The 18,861-nt window shown below is 45.9% G+C and overlaps 1 protein-coding gene across 4 annotated transcripts in view; it reads right to left on the bottom strand.

Annotated features, from left to right (window-relative positions):
• FEZ1 (fasciculation and elongation protein zeta 1) overlaps nt 1-16,004 on the bottom strand; it is a 52,388-nt gene extending 36,384 nt beyond the window's left edge. Inside the window, exons 1-4 of one of the 4 annotated variants that reach the window (XM_058662566.1) lie at nt 15,835-16,004; nt 9,123-9,153; nt 8,806-8,952; nt 380-479 (exon numbers count right to left, since the gene is read on the bottom strand). In XM_058662566.1, the coding sequence (XP_058518549.1) occupies nt 380-479; nt 8,806-8,942 (237 nt within the window). In that variant the 5' untranslated portion in view covers nt 8,943-8,952; nt 9,123-9,153; nt 15,835-16,004. Of the gene's footprint in view, nt 1-379; nt 480-8,805; nt 9,154-14,814; nt 15,009-15,834 lie in introns of those variants that run through there. The other 3 variants (XM_058662567.1, XM_058662564.1, XM_058662565.1) reach the window with 3 other exon arrangements.
• Between the last annotated feature and the right edge of the window lie 2,857 nt (nt 16,005-18,861).

Consider the following 18,861-nt stretch of genomic DNA (forward strand, 5'->3'; position numbering starts at 1 on the left):
ATTGTGGCCACTTGGGGAGTGAATCATCGGATGGAAGATCTTCCTCTCTGTCTTTCCTCCTCTCTGTACATCTGCCTTTCCAATAAAATAAATAAATCTTAAAAAAAATCATTTGAGCCCCAAAAGGCTCTTATTTTTATGTGTTCTAAGACACAGATCAACAAGTTTTCTGTGTCCACTTTTCTTATGGATAACCATTCCGATAAGCAGGAGGCCCCCCTGCTGCCAATCCCCTCCTTAACGCCCATCTTTCCAGCAGGGCTGTTGAGCCATTGCTGAGCCTTATTGCCCAAGAGGAAGACCATGGAGTTACTGAATGTTTGTCTAACTGGAGGCCCCATCTTCTCAATTCCCCCTGAACCAGGGGCCAGAGAGGTACCTCGGTGTCGGAGCTGTTGCCATTCAGAGCCTCGATGTTTGGGTCCCTCCAGTCTTCTGAGAGTGAAGGGGTGTAATTGTCTGTCAGAGCATCCCAGACCCTGTAAACAAAGAGAAGCTCTCATTAGCACACATCTGTGGCTCGGCTCCGCGCGGGGGAAGGAAGAGTTGAGCCAGGGGAGGAGGGAGGTTGCTGTGTGTGCCAGGCTGAGATCATCTGCCTTCCAGCATGCAGGGCAGGGCAGCTGAAAACTGAATTAGCAGCACAGCCAGGGCTGAGTGGCGCGGTACAAGGTGTTGGCTCTTGGGGAGAGGAGCTTCTCATCGGCGAGGTAAAAAGGACAGAGTCTACAATCAAGCCTACCCACGCCCTGGAAATAAAGTTCCAGCTCACGCAGAGTTCATCTCTAGAAGCCTAGCAAGTGCTAGTATCTCCCTCTGCGTGAGCGAAAACAGAGAGAGGAGAACGACATAGACACAGACACAGAGAAAGACAGACAGATGCCAGATTTTCTGGCTGTGTCTCATTAAAGTCAGCATTATCATCCAATAATGCACATTTTGGTTTCAGAAGCCTACCGTCAGCCAGGTCAGCGATTCACCCCTTGACAGTGTGCGTAAGGGGATAATAGCAATGCTAGAAATGTGTACTTTAAAAAAAAATTTATTATTTTATTTTGATAACCTTACATAGTGGGTTAGGGCACAAAGGGTCAAGGGCTACAAAAAAGTGGGTAAGACCATTGTTTTCACATTATTTTTTTCTGTGTCTGGGGTAAGAGGGGGAGATAAAGGCAGAAGCCCCACACAGCCTCCCACCCGTCCCAGGGTCCCCACCATGGGACATGCTCTAAGGGCACTGCTCAAGTGGCTTTGATAGTTCAACAGTTCTGATTTGCTGCCAATCTCACCAAGGAATGCATACTTCTGATCCAAAATGTTGTTGTGAGCCCACGGGTGGCCCAATCCTACCTTTTAGCAATAAATATACCCTTACCTGCACTTTCATTTTTTTACCAGGGAAAAATAGAACTTCCTTTAATGTATTTCATTCAAAAATATTATAAGAAAGCATTTCTATAACTCATATTACTACACTAGCTTATTTCAGAATGATTTCTTTGGGCAGGGAGAAGGAAATGGGCAGGACTTTGAAGTGACAAACACGTACCAAGAAAATGCAAATATCAGTCAGCTCCAAGAGATTAATGTAATTAAAGTAAACCAAGCTTCTCACAAAGCTGTCCAGAGGAGGCAGCAGGACTGGAGTTTCTATTAGATATAGAGAAGCACTCTTTGCCGTCTTCTCTAAGCTCCCATGCATGTCAAATATGAGTGACATTTACAAGACCGTGGTAGAATATACTTTTTAAAATCATATCACCTTAGAGCTTGACTTAAGGTGGGTCAGTTGACTAATCCTCCCCATTCAAGTTCCAGAGATTCCATATGGGTGCCTGTTAATGTCCTGGCTGCTCTACTTCCCATCCAGCTCCCCGCTACGGCCTGGAAAGCAGTTTAGAATGGCCCAAAGTTTTCGGATGCTGCACCCATGTGGGAGACCTGAGGAGGCTTCTGGCTCCTGGCTTCAGATTGACTCAGCTCTGGCCATTGCTGCCATTTGGAGAGTGAACCAATGGATGGATCTTTCTCTTTGTCTCTACTTCTCTCTATAAATCTGCCTTTCCAATAAAAATAAATAAATCTTTAAAAATCATATCATCTTATTCAAGTGATACATGCTCATAATTTGTAGTTTTCTTTAAGATTATTTATACACTTGGAAGAATGACACAGAGAAAGATCTTCCATTCACTGTTCACTCTGCAAATATCCACACAGCCAGCTTGGACCACATCAAAGTCAAAAGCTAGGGACTCCACCTGGTCCCCACATGTGTGACAAGAGCCCAAATACTTGGACTGTCATTGGCTGCCTCCTAGGCACGTTAGCTGGCAGCTATGAGAAGGGCAGAGTAGCTGGAATTTAAACAAGGCTCTCCAGTATGGGATGTGGGCATCACAAGCAATGGCTTAACCCACTGAATCGCAACACCTGCCTAGAGAAGATATATTTAGGTATACAAATCTACGAAATAGTCATTTAAAAGTGAGCATATATAGTTATGTATGTATAAAATTTAAAATGATGAAACAAAAAATGCAGTAAAATGATTTGACAACATATATGTGTGTGTGCATACATATGTATATATGCTAGAAACATATATGTATATAACATAGATTGTCTGTAAATTTATACACCACATATGTAAATTAGCACACAAACTTGAAATTACATAGATTTCAATGCAGGTGAGGGATGCTATTAGCATAAACCAAATCAGGAATGAGATCTGACACATGGAAATAGAAACACAGAGTTTCCTCCTACACGGTGCACACAACTGCTGACAAAACAAATACAACACAACTCCCAAGAAAACACAGTTTAATAGCAGTGCTTGGGACGCATGCTGACTTTGTATTCCCCAGCGCTGTAAGCAAGCAGTTTGAGAGGCCTCATCAACTGCTCCTCAGACATTGCTGCAGCAGGATTCCAGGCCTTCTTCAACCACGAGTGATAGCCCACTCTCTGCCATACATTATTAAAGCTGCATTAATCAAAGCTACTTCTAAATCCAAGTCCCATTAGCATTGTAGAGCCAAGAGACAGCAAATATGATTTGGTGTCTCCAGGACCAGGGCACTAGACCCACTGGAAAAGCCGGCACATGATTTCTCTTTGCATCACTGCATCCCATTTTCCACTTCGAGAAGGAACATGCACGCACTGACCTTCAGAATTTGCCCTGCAGGAAGTGCCTTGGAGAAGTGAAAGTCAGCAACATTCAAAGTGGACAGGAATCTTTTGCATCTCCTTGAGGTTAGAAAGAGGCCAGGACCTCAATGACCCATGCGCTTCCCCGTGACCTTGAGACCCAACACAGTCTTTAAATGGCACCCAAGGGCTCCCCTGGATTGTTGAAGCAGCACCCACTTTCTCATCTGAGCTTCACTGCACTATGGATTTCCTCTTCTAATTCTAGATTTTAGTGACAATTCCAAAAACCTCTGTCTCCTCAGGATTTCAGACCATCTGCTTTCTTTTTCATATTCTGTCATTTTCTTCTTCCTTTCTGATGTACTTTCTATCCTTTGAAGTTTATAAATAGCCCTTAAGATTAAGTAACTCTCACCTCCTTACAATCACTTCCTTCTCTTCCTCCACTTATTCAGTGAACATTTGAATAACAACAGCAACCAATACTTACCCAGCAGTTACTACGAACCAAGAACTAATCACTCATCACTCACAACTCTACAAGGCAGATGCCAAAGAGAAAAAGACAAAACCTTGTCTGAGGTCACACACCAAAAATGGCAGAATTGGGATTTGAACCCTGGCAGTACCGTGGCTGAGCATTCAGCGCTTGTATTTTTAACCATGTAATCATTCTAATTCTTTATGAAATATACAGTTGGCACAGGCCGAGGCACCAAAATAATGTGAGAGAACTTCAAAATGCTTGTGGAAAAAAAATATACTTAAAAGATAAGTCTATTTCTGAGCAAAAAAAAAAAAAATTGAAGTCCATACCTAGTTTTTCTGTAATAAAAAAAATGCCTTTTTCACAAAGTTCTTGAAAACTCCTTTATATGCATAGATTTCAAAAGTGCTTGCACCAAAATAACCTTTCTTTTAATGTTAATTCATTTATCTTGAGAAACAAATCTCTTATCCACTTATTCACTTCCAAAATAACAACAATAGCAGCAGGTGGGGAGCTGGGGATTGGGGCAGCTGGGCAGGCATTCTAGTCCGAGCCAGAAATGCAATCGAGGTCTCCCATATGCGTGGCAGTCACCCAGGGACCTGAGCCACCACTGCTGCCTGCCAGGATCTAGTTGGCAGCTAGAGCTGCCCATCAGTCCTAGTCACTCCCATGGAAGGACAGGCATCCTAACCACTAGACCTGACACCCATTCCAAAAAAAATGTCGTTTTTAATTCTATTTTCCATGAACTTTTTGAAGTTCAAGTGTCACGTTCCAAATCACAACCTAGAAGAGCGGCTTGGAGACTAGCCCTATGTGGAAAATGCGTACTTGCAACAATCTAGACACCGCACATTCATCTCTCCACAAGAGGATAGTAGGGGACGTGACAGGTTTCCATCTAGGTCTCCAGCCCAGTGAAGAGGAAACGGGCAGCAAAGATGAATATGCCATGACATGCTGGCAGGCAGCTACAGCTAAAGAGTCAGTGGGAGGGCCAACAGAGCTTTCTGCAAGGAAGGGAGCTGGAAGGGCTCTTTTCCCCCAAGCAGGCTTCCTGGGCCTCACAAGCAGGGTTTCTGGGACAAGACAGAAGGCCCCTGACTGGTATGCTGAACTGGCCTGCCAAGTCCCACTTCTTTGAGAAACATCCTGTTAGTTATTCTCGTCTCAGGGAAAGGAGACTTGGAAAACCCTCTCTAGTTCATCTCTTTTCAAGGAAATAAGATAGAACAGGTGACCCTAATGCCCACCCTTATGCTGCCATGACACCTGAGAATCAGCTGTATCAGCCCTGCAATTATAGCAAAGCCTTTCCGAGGATGTTTCTCATAGCTTGGAGTTAGATGCCTATAGAACTGACTACGTTATCCGCCGCAAAGGACCAGGTAGAAAAAGCAGAGCATGAGCAAACCCAACAGCAGGGGTAGTGCAAAGACAAGTACGAGAGCTGACAGGCCTTCGGGCTGTGCCAGACCTGACAAACAAATCCACATCCACCTGCATGCACCTGTGTGTGACAACATGGCAAACAGCTCAAAGGACCTCCGCGAATTCCAACGTAGGACCGCTTCCTTTTATTTGCCCTCAGCTGGCTACTTCCCGTGGCCAATGTTTGGTAAATGTCCAGTTATGCCAACACTCACACTTAGCATGAGTGCATTTTAAAGTATGTTAAAAGACTGTCAGTTTATTTATTGTGTGAATGTCATCTCTAACATTGCCTTTAACCCAATAATTCTGTCTAAAAAAACAGAAAACAGCCGCTATTCTCATGAGGTTAATTGGGCTGTGTGCAGGACGCTTTTAGGAGGGCTGATAAGGGATCCCAGTAAGGCAGGAGACAGGATGAGGATCCTCCCCTGCCATCTGTGGTGGTCCCTAACGAGCTCTCACTTCCAGATCTTATCTGTCATGGAAAAGGCAAGATGAGATTGTGGAATATTTTCTGGATGCAAAATGGAAAAATACATGTTTAATTCTGACCTTCCTCTCACATCTGTATCTTCCATGCCTTAACAAGCCAGAGATTAGCTGATATCACAGCCCATTCCCTATTGAGCAAATGAGGACTAAAAAAATCAACACTTTTGGGGGTCCATGCCAGCACTGTGTTGTAGTGGGTTAAGTCATCGTTTGTAGTGCTAATATCCCATATGGGTACGAGCTCTAGTCCCAGCTGTTCACTTCTGATCCAGCTCCCTGCCAATGTACCTGAGAAAGCAGCAGAGAAGGTCCAAGTGCTTGGGACCCTGCACTTACATAGGGGACCCAGAGGAAGCTTCAGCCTGGTCCATCCCCAAGCCATTGTTGCCAGCTGGGAAATGAACCAGTGAATTGAAGACCTCTCTTTGTGTCTCTGCTCTCCCTTTGTAACTGTTTTTCAAAGAAATAAAATAAATCTTACGGGAAAAAAGAATTCAAAACTTCTAAGAGAATCACTGCTCTCTCATTTATCATTTCCCTGCTTTGGTTTTAAGCTTCTATTATTTATCCCTAACCCATCCAAAATACTGCAATTCATTTGTGGATGTTACATCCTTCTAAATACTAAAAATGAGCAAATTTATGACAATAGTGCTAAAATTATGTTCAAGAGAATCACGGCTAGATTAGAAATTAAGCCACTTTTCCTTTCCTTAGTCATAACTTTACAGTTGAAATATCTGGATGGTGTCTATAAGACAAGACAGATGACATTACTGCATTTTCTCTTTTCAATTTTAAAGAAGTTTGAGATATGATGAGTGCCTAAGAAGTGTTCATTTTTCTCTTCTCAACTTCTTCCTGCTACACCATTCCCAAGTCGTTCTTTATCTCTATGGAATTATTCAACCGTTATTCTCTTAGCTGAAGCAGTCAATGAGGCAGCCAAAGCATAAAAATGAGGGTGAGGAGACCAGTAATCCCATGTGATGGTGATTAACCTTGAACGGCCTCTGCTAAGGTGACAGATACACATACGGACTTGCTCATTGGCTCCCATCCTTAATGAAGCAGAGGATGGGTTTAGATGGGGGAAAATGATTTGTTGGAAGCAAAAAGAATAGGATGCATTTCACAATGACATCTTAAAGTACTTCCACAATGAGGTAAGAAATTAGTTTCTTCACAAACCCTTATCCTGGCCTCATCAAGATTGAACTCAGGAGGTTTCAAAGATGACGAGCCATGCAGTCAAGTCGAGTTAAGCGACTTGCCCAAGGTCACACGATGAGTTAGTGAGAGTGCAGAAATTAAAATTCATCGTCTTTGTGTTTCTAGTTCATTGCCTGGTGCACTGGCATGAAAAAAAAAACCTAGAGCCATTCTTTTTTGACTTACAGAAAGTGAACAAATTATAACAGGCTTAGAATCTGTTTAAAACTTAAAATTGAATTGAAACACATGCCCACCATTACAGTAGTCAGTGGTCGGAGCACAGTGTTCTCTGTAATCATGCCTCCAGGCCAGCGTTAATTAAAAAGGAAAGAAGGAAATGGTACAGGCCTAGACGCACATTGCATGCACCAACAAGGCTAGTTATTATTGTTCATCCAATCCATTCCATCTTCGATATTTCATTCAAAAAGACTAATCACGTACTGCACACCAAGCCCTGTATTAGACAGTGATGATGCCAAAGTGAATAAAGCAGATACAGAGATATCCCCTGTATTACAGAGTTACAGACTTAGTAGTTACAAAGTAGGCAACTCTCTCCCAAACACAGTCAGGTTCAATCCTCCAGGAGGTTCCTCTTGTCATAGTCTGGATTAATCTTCCATTACAAATCCATAAAAAGAGTACGGTTTGCTCTAAATTTCTATAACCAACAATTTGATCCATCTTGTGTTACTCCTAAGGAACAGCGAATGTGTATGTTATTTACAAAGAGAATTTATGCATATTTTGACTACATGCCTAAAACAGATTAATGGGGCCAATGATGCCCTTCTGTCCTTTCTGGTACTCCTCAGTACTTTCTCAGATCCCTTTTCCTTTTTTTTCATTTATTTGAGGGACACAGAAAGAGTTCTTCCATCTTCTGGTTCACTCTCCAAAAGCCCCCCAATGGCCAGGAGTTGGGAAATTTAACCCAGGTATCCCACATGCGTGACAAGGACACAACTGCTTAAAGTGTCACTGCTGCCTCCCGGGGTACACTACCAGAAAAGCTGATTCAGGTGTTAGAGGCAGGTGTGGAGCCCTAACACTCTGAAACGAAACACAGGGATCTTAACTGCTGGGTGCTATGCCCACCCTAGGGCTTTTCTCTATGGTCTTAAATGGCAGCTGGCACATGACTTGGCATACACGTACCCCAAAGCCACACCACCTCGTTTTCACCTGTATTTTGTCCAGATTAATTAATTCCCTGTGCTCTCAGTTCAATTTCGATGCTTTCTTATCTGGCCATATCTTAAGATTTGTGGATAATTTTCCAAGCCTTCAGGGTTACACATAACTTTGAGATTCTCATAATTCTGGTGTTTCTTTAAGCACACTGGTCCAATAACATAGATTCTAACATTGCGATTAATTAATTTTTTCCGCCTCTTATTTTTATTTGAAAGACAGAGGAAAAAACATCTTCCCGCCAAAGTAGGGTCGGTGCTAGGCTAACACCAGGAGCTGCAAGCTCAACCCGGGTCTTTCACATGCAGAACAGGGACCCAAGTCTTGAGCCATCATTTTCTGCCTCCCAGTACACACATTAACAAGCTGGAATCAGAAATAGAGCTGAAACCTGAACCCAGGCATTCCAATATGGGATGTAGGCTTCCCAGACAGTGTCATAGCCACCCTGCTAAACACCCACTCTGTTCTGGTCCTTGTTTCTAATATCTGTGGATGGATTTCCTAGATACAAAAATACTGAAAATAGACTCCAAGATTTACAGCATTTTTGAAATTCTATTTTGTATCTAGGAAAACCTTTCAACTGCTGAAAAATTCATTTATCTAAATCTTCAGCTTAAGCTCTCTGCAGGTGACTGCGAAGAGACAGCAGCGCCAGCAAAATTTCTGAAGTGCAGTCCCACTGACATCATTAAAATGTAAGTACTACGCCATAGGCCTGTAGACAGAAACTCTACAGTTCTGTGTCAGAAGGGACCCGACTGCAGGGCTCTTGTCTGTAGTGTGAGAGGGTAATTAAGACTTCTTACTCCTCATCCTGAAGGGTCTCCTCCTCCTCTTGGATCTGGAACTGGTTCTTCACAGGAGCTAGGTTCTCCGTCTTGGCATTGTAGTTCCGAAAGCAGACATTGAGCTTCTCATCAAATTCGTTGACGAGGTCCTCCATAGACTTGAAGCTGATTATTTCAGAAGAAAAATTCTCAAGCTCAGACAGGGAGGGGTCCTCCAGCTGGTGGGGAGATGAGCCGTAGAAACATGGTGGTTTTTCCTCCCCAGCCTCTGAACAGCAGGGCCGGAGGTCCTCAAACTCCTCGTCCAGACTCACCAGGGGGGCCTCCATTCTTACGCAGCTACAGCACAGCTTTCAGAATCCGTTCCTGCAGAAGGAAGCAGGCCAGCATAAGCTTGGACTCGGCTTTGGCACCGTGTCTGCCGGGGAAACATAAGCACTTATTCAACTTTTCTAAATTCTTCAAAAAACAAGGATTCCAACCTGCTGGCATCCATCGCTTCTGCACCACCCCACTACTAGGCTCAAAGAACCTTACCAGTGTTGATGATGTTGAACTCAATGAACCTTGGGACACACCTACTTTCCAGTCTCTCCAGAGTTGCCTGAGGATGCAACTCTTGGGCCAGACTCCCTGGCATCTGCATTCAGTTCCACCCTTACCAGCTGCGACCTTAGGCAACCTAACTCCTCTGTTCTTATTCTTAAGACAAAAATGATAACAGGACCTACCTCCAGGCACTGTTAGAAAGTTAATGGAGTAAACACAGGCATGTCTCTAAACAGTGCCTGGCTCATAACTGATGCCAATACTGTTCAATAATCTCCATTCCCCTGTCCTTAATTTTGTGCTTTGAACTGGAAGCTTTTGATAACTAAAGTCAACTGAAAAACTTGATCAACACAAAAATAAAGTTACTTGTACTTTCAAATCATCCCATTGAGTGTGCTTTGATGCAGAAATACTTTTCTTATTTATAGAAATCGCTACTAAATAGATAGAATGCAGAATAGGTACTCTATTACTGCCTTCCAAAATCTGAAATAATCTAAATTCTGAAACATGACTGGCACAAGAGTTCTGGGTAAGGATTAATGGAGCTGGCTATTTCTACCCTCATCAATAAGTAACAGAGGCTTTCCAACAGATGCTTGAGTTTTTCCCAGACACAGAGGCCAAGCCTAGGAGTACAGAAATGGCTGTATCATCTATCCTGTCGTGAGAAACAGACCCAACTGCCCATCCCCTCCAAAGCCAAATGATAGCTTCCGTGGGCTCTGCATCCGGGAATGCTACACTCAGGCCTGCAACCATTGCCCAACAACCACTGGAACCTCTCCCCTCCACAGAGCCTTCTTTAGACATTGTTTCCAACTGTGATTTATCCAGGCCCCTTTCCAATTTCAGTGGGAACCCCTCGAGGGCACTGACATCCTCCGGATACCCTCTGTGGCTCCTAATGCACACACTGGCCTGCACTGAGTTATCAGCCCCGTGTGCTCCCTGGAAAATGATCTTCTGCCCCGTTATCACAGATCCCCACGATCCTGATAATCACTACAGCTACTGTACATGCTCAGCCTTCTTCCTTGCATCGCAAAAGGACAAGCAAACTTCTCTCCGCTACCTAAATGAGCTAAAGAAGCAACAAAGCCACTGACAGCTGACTGGCACGCATTATGGGCCCTGATTTCCTGAACTGCTATAATAAAGGTGTTCCTATAAAACTAACATCTTCGGAAGTCAATTTCATGCTTTTGAAAGATTTATTTATGTTTAAAAGGCAGAGCCACAGAAAGAGATACAGAAACAGGGAGGTTTGTCCTCTTCTGATTCGCTCCTCACACAGCCACAATAACCACGGTTGAGGAAGGCTGAAGCCAGGACACAGGAATTCTATTCAAGTCTCCCGCAGGAGTAACAGAAGTCCAAGTCCCTGGGTCATCTGCTGCTTTCCCCAGTGCATTAGTAGGTAGCTGGATAGGAAGCAATGCAGCAGGGACTTAAACCAGTGCTTATATGGGATGTGGGCATTGCAAGCACCAGCTTAACGCACTACACCATAACACCAGTTCCTGGAAGTTAACTTTTATAACTAATTAGTAATTTAATTGTAGCAACATTTTAATAATATACTTATATTTCAGAAACAATCTTATGGAAATATTAATGAGATATTTTATATTATTTTTCTATGCTAAATTCTTTGAAATCCAGCATGTATTTTACGTTCTGTACCTCTTTGGACTAGCCACACTACAAGCACCCAACAGCCACATGGGACACAGCTTGAAAGGAGCACTCAGGGCTGGCTTGTTGGTTCAATGGTTAATCCTCCTCCTCCAAGCACCACATCCACATGGACACCGGTTTGTGTCCCAGCTGCTCCACTTCCATCCAGCTCCCTGCTTATGGTCTGGGAAAGCAGAGAATGGTGGCCCAAAAGCTTTGGGATCCTGCATATACAAGGGAGATCCAGAGGAAGCTCCTGGCTCCTGGCTTTGGATTAGCTCAGCTCTAGCCATTGCAGCTATTTGAGGAGTGAGCCAACTGATGGAATATCTTTCTGCCTCTCCTTCTCTTTGTAAATTTACTAGATTTGTAAATTTCTCTTTGTAAATTTATTTTATATTTACTAAAAATATAAATAAATCTTTAAAAAAAAAAAAAGAAAAAGAAAGGAACATGCAACTGCTCACTCGCCAGAGGTTCTTCATGATCTATAGAACCCTAGGGGCACTCTAAATGTTTTACAAATTAAAACTTATGGAAGATGAAATGAAAATATAACTTTATTTTTCATTAAGAAAAGGAAAGACGGGCCGGGCCGGTGGCGTGGCCTAGCGGCTAAAGTCCTCGTCTTCAAAGCCCTGGGATCCCATATGGGCGCCGGTTCTAATCCCGCCAGCTCCACTTCCCATCCAACTCCCTGCTTGTGGCCTGGGAAAGCAGTCGAGGATGACCCAATGCATTGGGACCTGCACCTGTGTGGGAGACCCGAAAGAGGTTCCAGGTTCCCGGCTTCGGATCGGCGAGCATCGGCCCGTTGCGGCTCACTTGGGGAGTGAATCATCGGACGGAAGATCTTCCTCTCTGTCTCTCCTCCTCTGTGTATATCTGGCTGTAATAAAATGAATAAATCTTTAAAAAAAAAATATATATATATATATAAAAGAAAAGGAAAGACATCCATACAAAGGATATTCCAGCAATTGTGAAAAAAGCAGGTGTTACAGTGCAGTGGGTTCAGGAGTCTTATTTAAGTACTAGATACCATGTATTTCCAATCTAGCTTCCTACTGATGTGCCTGGGAAGCAGTTCAAGTGCTTGACTTCCTGCCACTCACATGGGACACAAAGATAGACTTCCTGGAAATTGACTTTGGCCTGGCCAAGACTCAGCTACCATTAGAACAAATTTATCTTTTAATTCCATTTTTCATGAAGTTTTTGAGACATCCTCCTTTCCTTCCCTATGTGTGCTGGTTCAGGTCCTGGCAGCTCTACTTCCAACCCAGCTTCCTGCTAATGTGCCTGGAAAGGCAGTAAAGGATGGCACAAGTGCCTGGGCTCCTGTACTCACAGGGGAGACCCAGAAAAAGCTCCTGGCTCTGCTTCAGTTTGGCCCACCTTGCTTGTTGTAGCCATTTGGAGAGTGGACCAATGGAAGGAATGTCTGTCTAACCCTCCCTCCCAGTAACTTTACTTTTCAAATAAAGGAAAATAAATCTTAAAAAAATAAAACAAAGTTTAAAGTAGGGTTTATCTTGAAGGTAATTCTATGCCTAGAGATCATCTTTAAAATGCTAAACAAAATACATGGAACACAGAAAGTGCCTAACAATTCATGAAGTGCAATGCAACAGTGTTTTGTTTTTTTTCTAGGAAAGCCAGCATTGTGGCATAGCACATAAAGACACTGTTTGCAAGGCTGGCATTTCATATTTGCATCCCAACTGCTCCACTTCCTATCCAGCTCCCTGCTAATGGCCCGGGAAAGCAGCAAAGGATGACCCAAATCCTTGGGCTCAGTTGAAGCTTCTGACCCCTGGCTACAGCCTAGCCCGTTTCTCTGGCTGCAGCAGCCATGTGAGGGAGTGAAACAGTAGATGGGCAATCCCTCTATCTGTCTCTCCCTCTCTGTCTGTAACTCTGCTTTTTAAATACATAAATAAATCTTTACTTTAAAAGGCTTAACATTAACTCCCCCCCAAAAGTGTTTTAAGCAAAAGAAACATTATCCCAGCCATGGTAGTCCATATGTAGTGTTTCAAATGCCTACCAAATGAGAGAACTACCATGAGAGAATTGAGCATGTTTTTTGCTGGTGTGTTTTCAGTTCATTGGGTCACAGGGCCTTGGATCACTGGAGATAGATAGATAGATAGATAAATAGATAGATAGATTGATTTTTTTTACTGGAAAGTCAGATATACAGAGAGGAAGAGAGACAGAGAGGAAGATCTTCTGTCCACTGATTCATTCCCCCAGTGACTATAACGGCCAGAGCTGTGCCAATTTGAAGCCAGGAGCCTCTTCCAAGTCTCCCACACAGGTGCAGTGTCCCAAGGCTTTGAGCCATCCTCGACTGCTTTCCCAGGCCATGAGTAAGGGAGCTGGATGGAAAGTGGAGCAACCAGGACACAAACTAGTGCCCTCATGGGATCCTGGTGCCTGCAAGTTGAGGATTTAGCCATTGAGCCATCATGTTGGTCCCCTGCTGGTCCCATTTAAGAGATACTTGAAACTCATCATCTAGAACTATAGCTATTCACACTCTGCTTGTGTGCTCTGACGGGGACTGGGAATGGAAGGTGACACCCATCGGGTGCTGGTTTAAAAGGACACCATCCGTCCATTAACGAGCAGCAAGAGGCCAATCCAACCAGAATCTAGGACTAAGATAGAAGACTATGCTGAAAGCACCTAACTTAGCCCAGGCAGGCTCTAGAGAAAATAGATTCATCTAGAAGATTACAAAGAAATAAATGAACCCAGTGCTAGAGCTCAGAAACACAGTTATTTGAGGCAATCCATAATGCAGGCTGATTGCTTTGTGCAGTTCACTACCCAGGAGCCAAGAATCACTGCATGAATGACCAGCTGGAGCGGAAGCTAAAATTGAAATCCCTCATTGGGAATCTGAAGTCACTCCACACTCAGACTGAGCCCACTATTTGTAGAAAGGCCCGGCTGCCGCAGAGGTGAGAGCTGACAGTTCTACTTCAGCCTCCAGGAGGGGTCTCCAGGTCGCCACAGTGACCCTACCTGCCACTTTGTTTAGCTGGCGTCTCCGGGGGAGGGATGGGGTGAAGGAGGGAAAAAAAGCCTTCATCCCCCCCCCCCCCACTACAATGTCTGAAGCAACCTCCTCTTCTTGCATCCTGGTAAGCTTCACTCTGGCTTTGCTCAGAGCTCATCTCAGAACCCTCCTTAAAAGCTAGGGTTAACATAGGGCAGGCGGTTTGCGTTCTAGATACCACTCAAATCAAAAATAAATAAATGGCACATGCAGGGAAAATGGCAGAAAGCAGGAACCATGGGGTGGTTGGCCTTTTTTCTTTTTCCCCCTTTTCTTTAGCAGAGACCAGAGCACTATTCCATGTAATTCAGCTCTTAGTAGAAGGTGTGATTCAGAGAAGGAAGAGAGGAGACCCAGTAGAAGCGCGGGTAAGGCAGGGAGGCCTCCGTTAGTAGGCAGTGCTAAGGTGGTAGCAGGAATTACCAGCTCCTGCTCCACCGGGCAGAGCCAGCAGGAGCAAACCCACACAGATCTCACCTTGGCTCCCATGCCGGGCCCAATTCCACCTCTCCTTCTTGCCGTTACTTGCCCCAGAGATCCACTAATTCTGGGCCTCCCCAAACCGGTCCTAAAACCCGACCTCTCTGGGTCCACCGGCAGGGACCCAGCCGGTGTACATGGCGTGCCAGCCGCACATTTCGGCAGAGAGTAGTTCATTGCATATGGATCGGCAACCCCCGTCCCCTCCTCCATCTCGAACCCCCTCCTCCTCCCGCTGCTCCGACCTGTGTGGGCTCAGGAAGGCTCCTCCAGGCAGCACAATGGCTGGCGCTCGCGGGAAGCCGGCTCATCCACGGAGGCCGCACACATTCACTGCCCTTTCGGCCAAGCAAAACTAGAGCATTGGAGTGGACACAGGGTTGGGCAAAGAGTGTTGAGCGGCGAGCAGCAAAGGAATGGGCAAAAGGGGAGAAGCGCGAGCTACCCCCGCAGCCATCCGGGCTCTGCCTAATGTTGCACCCCAACCCGGGAGCCCTCCGGGCACCGGACGCTGGCGCTCCTCCACCCCGCCCCGCCCCGCCCTGCTCTGTAGTAAAACAATCGCTCCCCAGCGCCCACGGCTGCTGCCAGCCGATCTGACACTGCAGGAATGCAAGATCCGCGCCCGACCCGGGGTTAGCAGATAGATGGGGGTCAGGTTCTTAGCGACAAAGACGATTCTGGAGTTTAAGGTCACCGGGCCGGATAACGGTTCCGTCGTGAATACAGACCAGCCTCTCCAGCACCACCCGGCAGCATTCCTTGCCTCCCCCAGCCCTCTTTTCACCCTGCCTCCCTACGCACATCTACACACACACACAGGGCACATAGGCACACTGGTGCATGCACACATGGCCATATGCATGTACAACATGCACACACATGTATGCACACATACATACACAGCCACAAGCACACGGGCACCCGCACGCGCGCGCACGCCAGGCCTGCCGGGGGCCGACGCGCTGAGACGATGCTTCAAGTGCCCATCATGCCCTCCCTGATAACGGCCCTGGCTCTGCGTCCCGGCTGAGCTCCCTGAAGGGCGGGCTTGGCAAGAGGAGGATGCCTCCGGATTCCTACTTTGTGACTGCCCCGGAATGGAAGCGGGTCGGAGTGCGAGGCTGCGGCACCCGCACACCGTCCTGTCTGAGAACCCGGAGTCCCTGGGCCTCCTTCACCACCCATAACCGACCCCCCCCCCCACCTCCAACAGTGAGTCGGGTCCAGATCAAGGTGCACTCCCCCACCCCCCGCGACGGCACCTGTGTGGGTCCTAGTGGAGGGAGGCGGATCCCGGGGCTCAGCCGGACACCCCCATCAACCGGCGGCGGCGGGCGGCCGGAGCGCAGCGCAGTGGCAGCGGCGAACGGGCGAGGCAGCCAGCGAGCGCTTCCCCTGCAGCTCCGGCAGCGCTCCGCTGCCTCCTCCACCCGCCCCCTCCCCCGCGCTCGTACCCGCACTCCCAGGGAGGGGTGGGGGCGCGCCCGCGCTCGGGCACCCGCCCGGCGGGCACGCGTAGGCCCCGGACGTCATCTGCTCGTTAGCATTCACAGGCGTCCTTGGAGAACATGGGCCTGCTTGGTTAATATTTATGAATCACGGTTGCTCCCGTCTTTCATACTGTTCTTTCAGCCTTCCTCAAGAAAATTAGGAGTTAGAGTGAAATGGGCCAGGCTTGTGGGACCTGCTGACAATGTTCTCCCTAACACTGACCTTGACTCTGTGCCTAAGTCTGTGCTGAGAGATGCTGCCAGTGTTGGAAGCCTCTCAGTTCTCAAAGGTACACAGCTAAGAGGGCCTGTGGGCCTGCAGACTTGGGGGAAGGGATCCCAAAAGCCTGTGCAGGTGGGGAACCCCAAGTCCTTCCACACAGCACCTCTGGACTGAGCTGAGGACAGCTGCAAGCGTCAAGGAACTTTCCTTCTCGTTTGTGCATTCATGCCACAAACATTGCAGGGTTGAGAAGGACGAGAGTCAGGGGAATCGTGTCCAGAGGAGAGGGACATCTGGTCCCTGTGCCTTCCTGGTGACCTTAACCAGTAGGTTTTTCCCTGCTAGAATGAGAGGTGGTTCAAAGACCCCCTAGTGTCCTTTCCCCAAATCATACCTGGTTCAGTGGGTTCGGTGTCTGGACCAGGTAAGCCTTCCTGTGGCTCACTTCCGTATTTGCACAATGAGGATGATAACATGGCTTGACCCATTCCTAGGGCCCATGGTAGGGCACAGGGAGTTTGTGCATATTAAGCACTTCCAGACACACAGAAAGCTCTGCATTAAGTCTTGGTGAATTCTCTTCCTTAGAAGTTAAGGAATACCAACCAAGGGAGCATTTCTGTTCAGATCCTTGGAGAGTGGGACACACAGGCTTTGGAGAGGCCTGGAAGAAGTTATTTAGAGTGATGAAGCAACTGGTCTTTGAGAAAATGCAGGTTCAAATTTCACTGTTGTACCTCTTAGCTGGTGACCTAGCCTCAGTTTTCTCATCTGTGAGATGGGAATCCCAGGGGCTAGCCGTATGGCACAGCCATCCCCTATTGGAGCTGGTTGGAGTCCTAGCTGTTCCACTACTGATCCCTGATAACGCATCTGGAAAAGCAGCAGCAGATGTCCCAAGTACATCCTTGTGGGAGACTGGGGTGGAATCCTGGCTCGTGGCTTTGTTCTGACCCAATCTGGGGCTGCTGTAGCCATTTGAGAATGAACCAGCAGATGGAAGATCATTTCTCTTTCTCTATCACTCTGCCATTCAAATAAATATTTTAATGAGGTTCCAATCTCTACTTACAAGGTTGTTGTCATGCAGAAAAAATTACATGATGCATGCAAAATACTTAGTATAGTCCCTGGCTTGCAACAGGTATTCAGTACGTGAGTTCTGTGGTTCTTATTTTAATGAGGATCTTTCGGAACTAGAAGCTAAGGACTGGTAGTCTAGGCACTTGGGATGCAAATGTCATGAACATGAACCAACTTACTCTTAAAAATAAGCAGTTACTTTATGGCGCCAAAATAAAAATCACATAAAATGCATCACTTTAACCAGCCTTAAATGTGCAATTCAGTGGTTTTAAATAATCCCAACACTGTGTAACCATCACCACCATCCAGCTGCAGTACTATCTCATCATCACAAATGGAAACACTGCTATACAATAGCTCCTCATTCCTTCCTCATCCATCCATTAGTCTACTTTCTCTGTTCATTTGTCTATTCTAGAGACTTTGTATGAGTGGAAACATGCAACATTTGTTCTGGTACCACCTGGGACCCCCAGCATGCCATTTGATGGTGGCTTCCAGTCCCAGCTGCTCTACTTTAGATCCAGCACCCTGCTAATGCACCTGGGAAACAGTGGATGGGGGCTCAAGTACTTGTGCCTCTGATGCCCATGTGGGAGAGTTCCTGGATCCTAGATTCAGCCTGGCCCAGCCCCAACTCTTGCAATCATTTGGGGAGTATACCAAGGAGCATAATATCTCTCTCTCCTCTCTCCATAATTTTGCCTTTCAAATAAACACATATTTACAACTATTTTCCATTTTGTATTTGACATTTCTCTTAGTATAATGGTTTCAAGACTCATCTGTTTTATAGCCAGGCTGTATTTTCATTCCTTTTAAGGTTGAGTGCATATACTACTGCATTTTGTTTTACCTACTCATCTTTCAATGCATTTTTTGGATTGTTTCCACCTGTGGGCTGCTGTGAATCATGCTGCCGTGAACATTGGTGTGCAAACTCCAGCAAGCACTGTTTGATTTTAGTCAATGACCTGGACTAGAAGCTGGGAAGATTAAAAAAATAATGCCTGCTTTCGAGAGGTTCAGTGTTTAGTGTATTATTTTCAACTGCACTGTTCAGAAACTACAGTAGATTCAGTAGGGCCAACCAAAATGTATGCTATTTCAAATCACAGAATGTGATCTTTGTGGACCTAATTTGTTCAGATGGGGTGAACGCTAATTCCCAGAGAGGACACACAGACAAAAGGGACAAGGCTACAGAACAATAAGGAGGCCAGAGTGATGAGCCTACAAGCCATGGAGCACCAAGGATTATCAAGACCCTGCTGATACCTTGATTTCAAACTTCCGGCTTTCATAAAATTGGGAAACTTGCACATTTCTGTTGCTTTGAGCAACCCAATCTAGATAACACCAACTAGACTGCTGGTCTCAGACCCTGGCCACAGGGAAAATCACAGGATATGTGGTCTGACCTTGGAGAGCATGTATCCGGACTGGGCTGCCTATGCGGTGGACAACATGTCCAGATGCACATGGGAAAG

Source organism: Ochotona princeps, chromosome 4, assembly GCF_030435755.1.
Source record: "Ochotona princeps isolate mOchPri1 chromosome 4, mOchPri1.hap1, whole genome shotgun sequence".
Taxonomy (NCBI): domain Eukaryota; kingdom Metazoa; phylum Chordata; class Mammalia; order Lagomorpha; family Ochotonidae; genus Ochotona; species Ochotona princeps.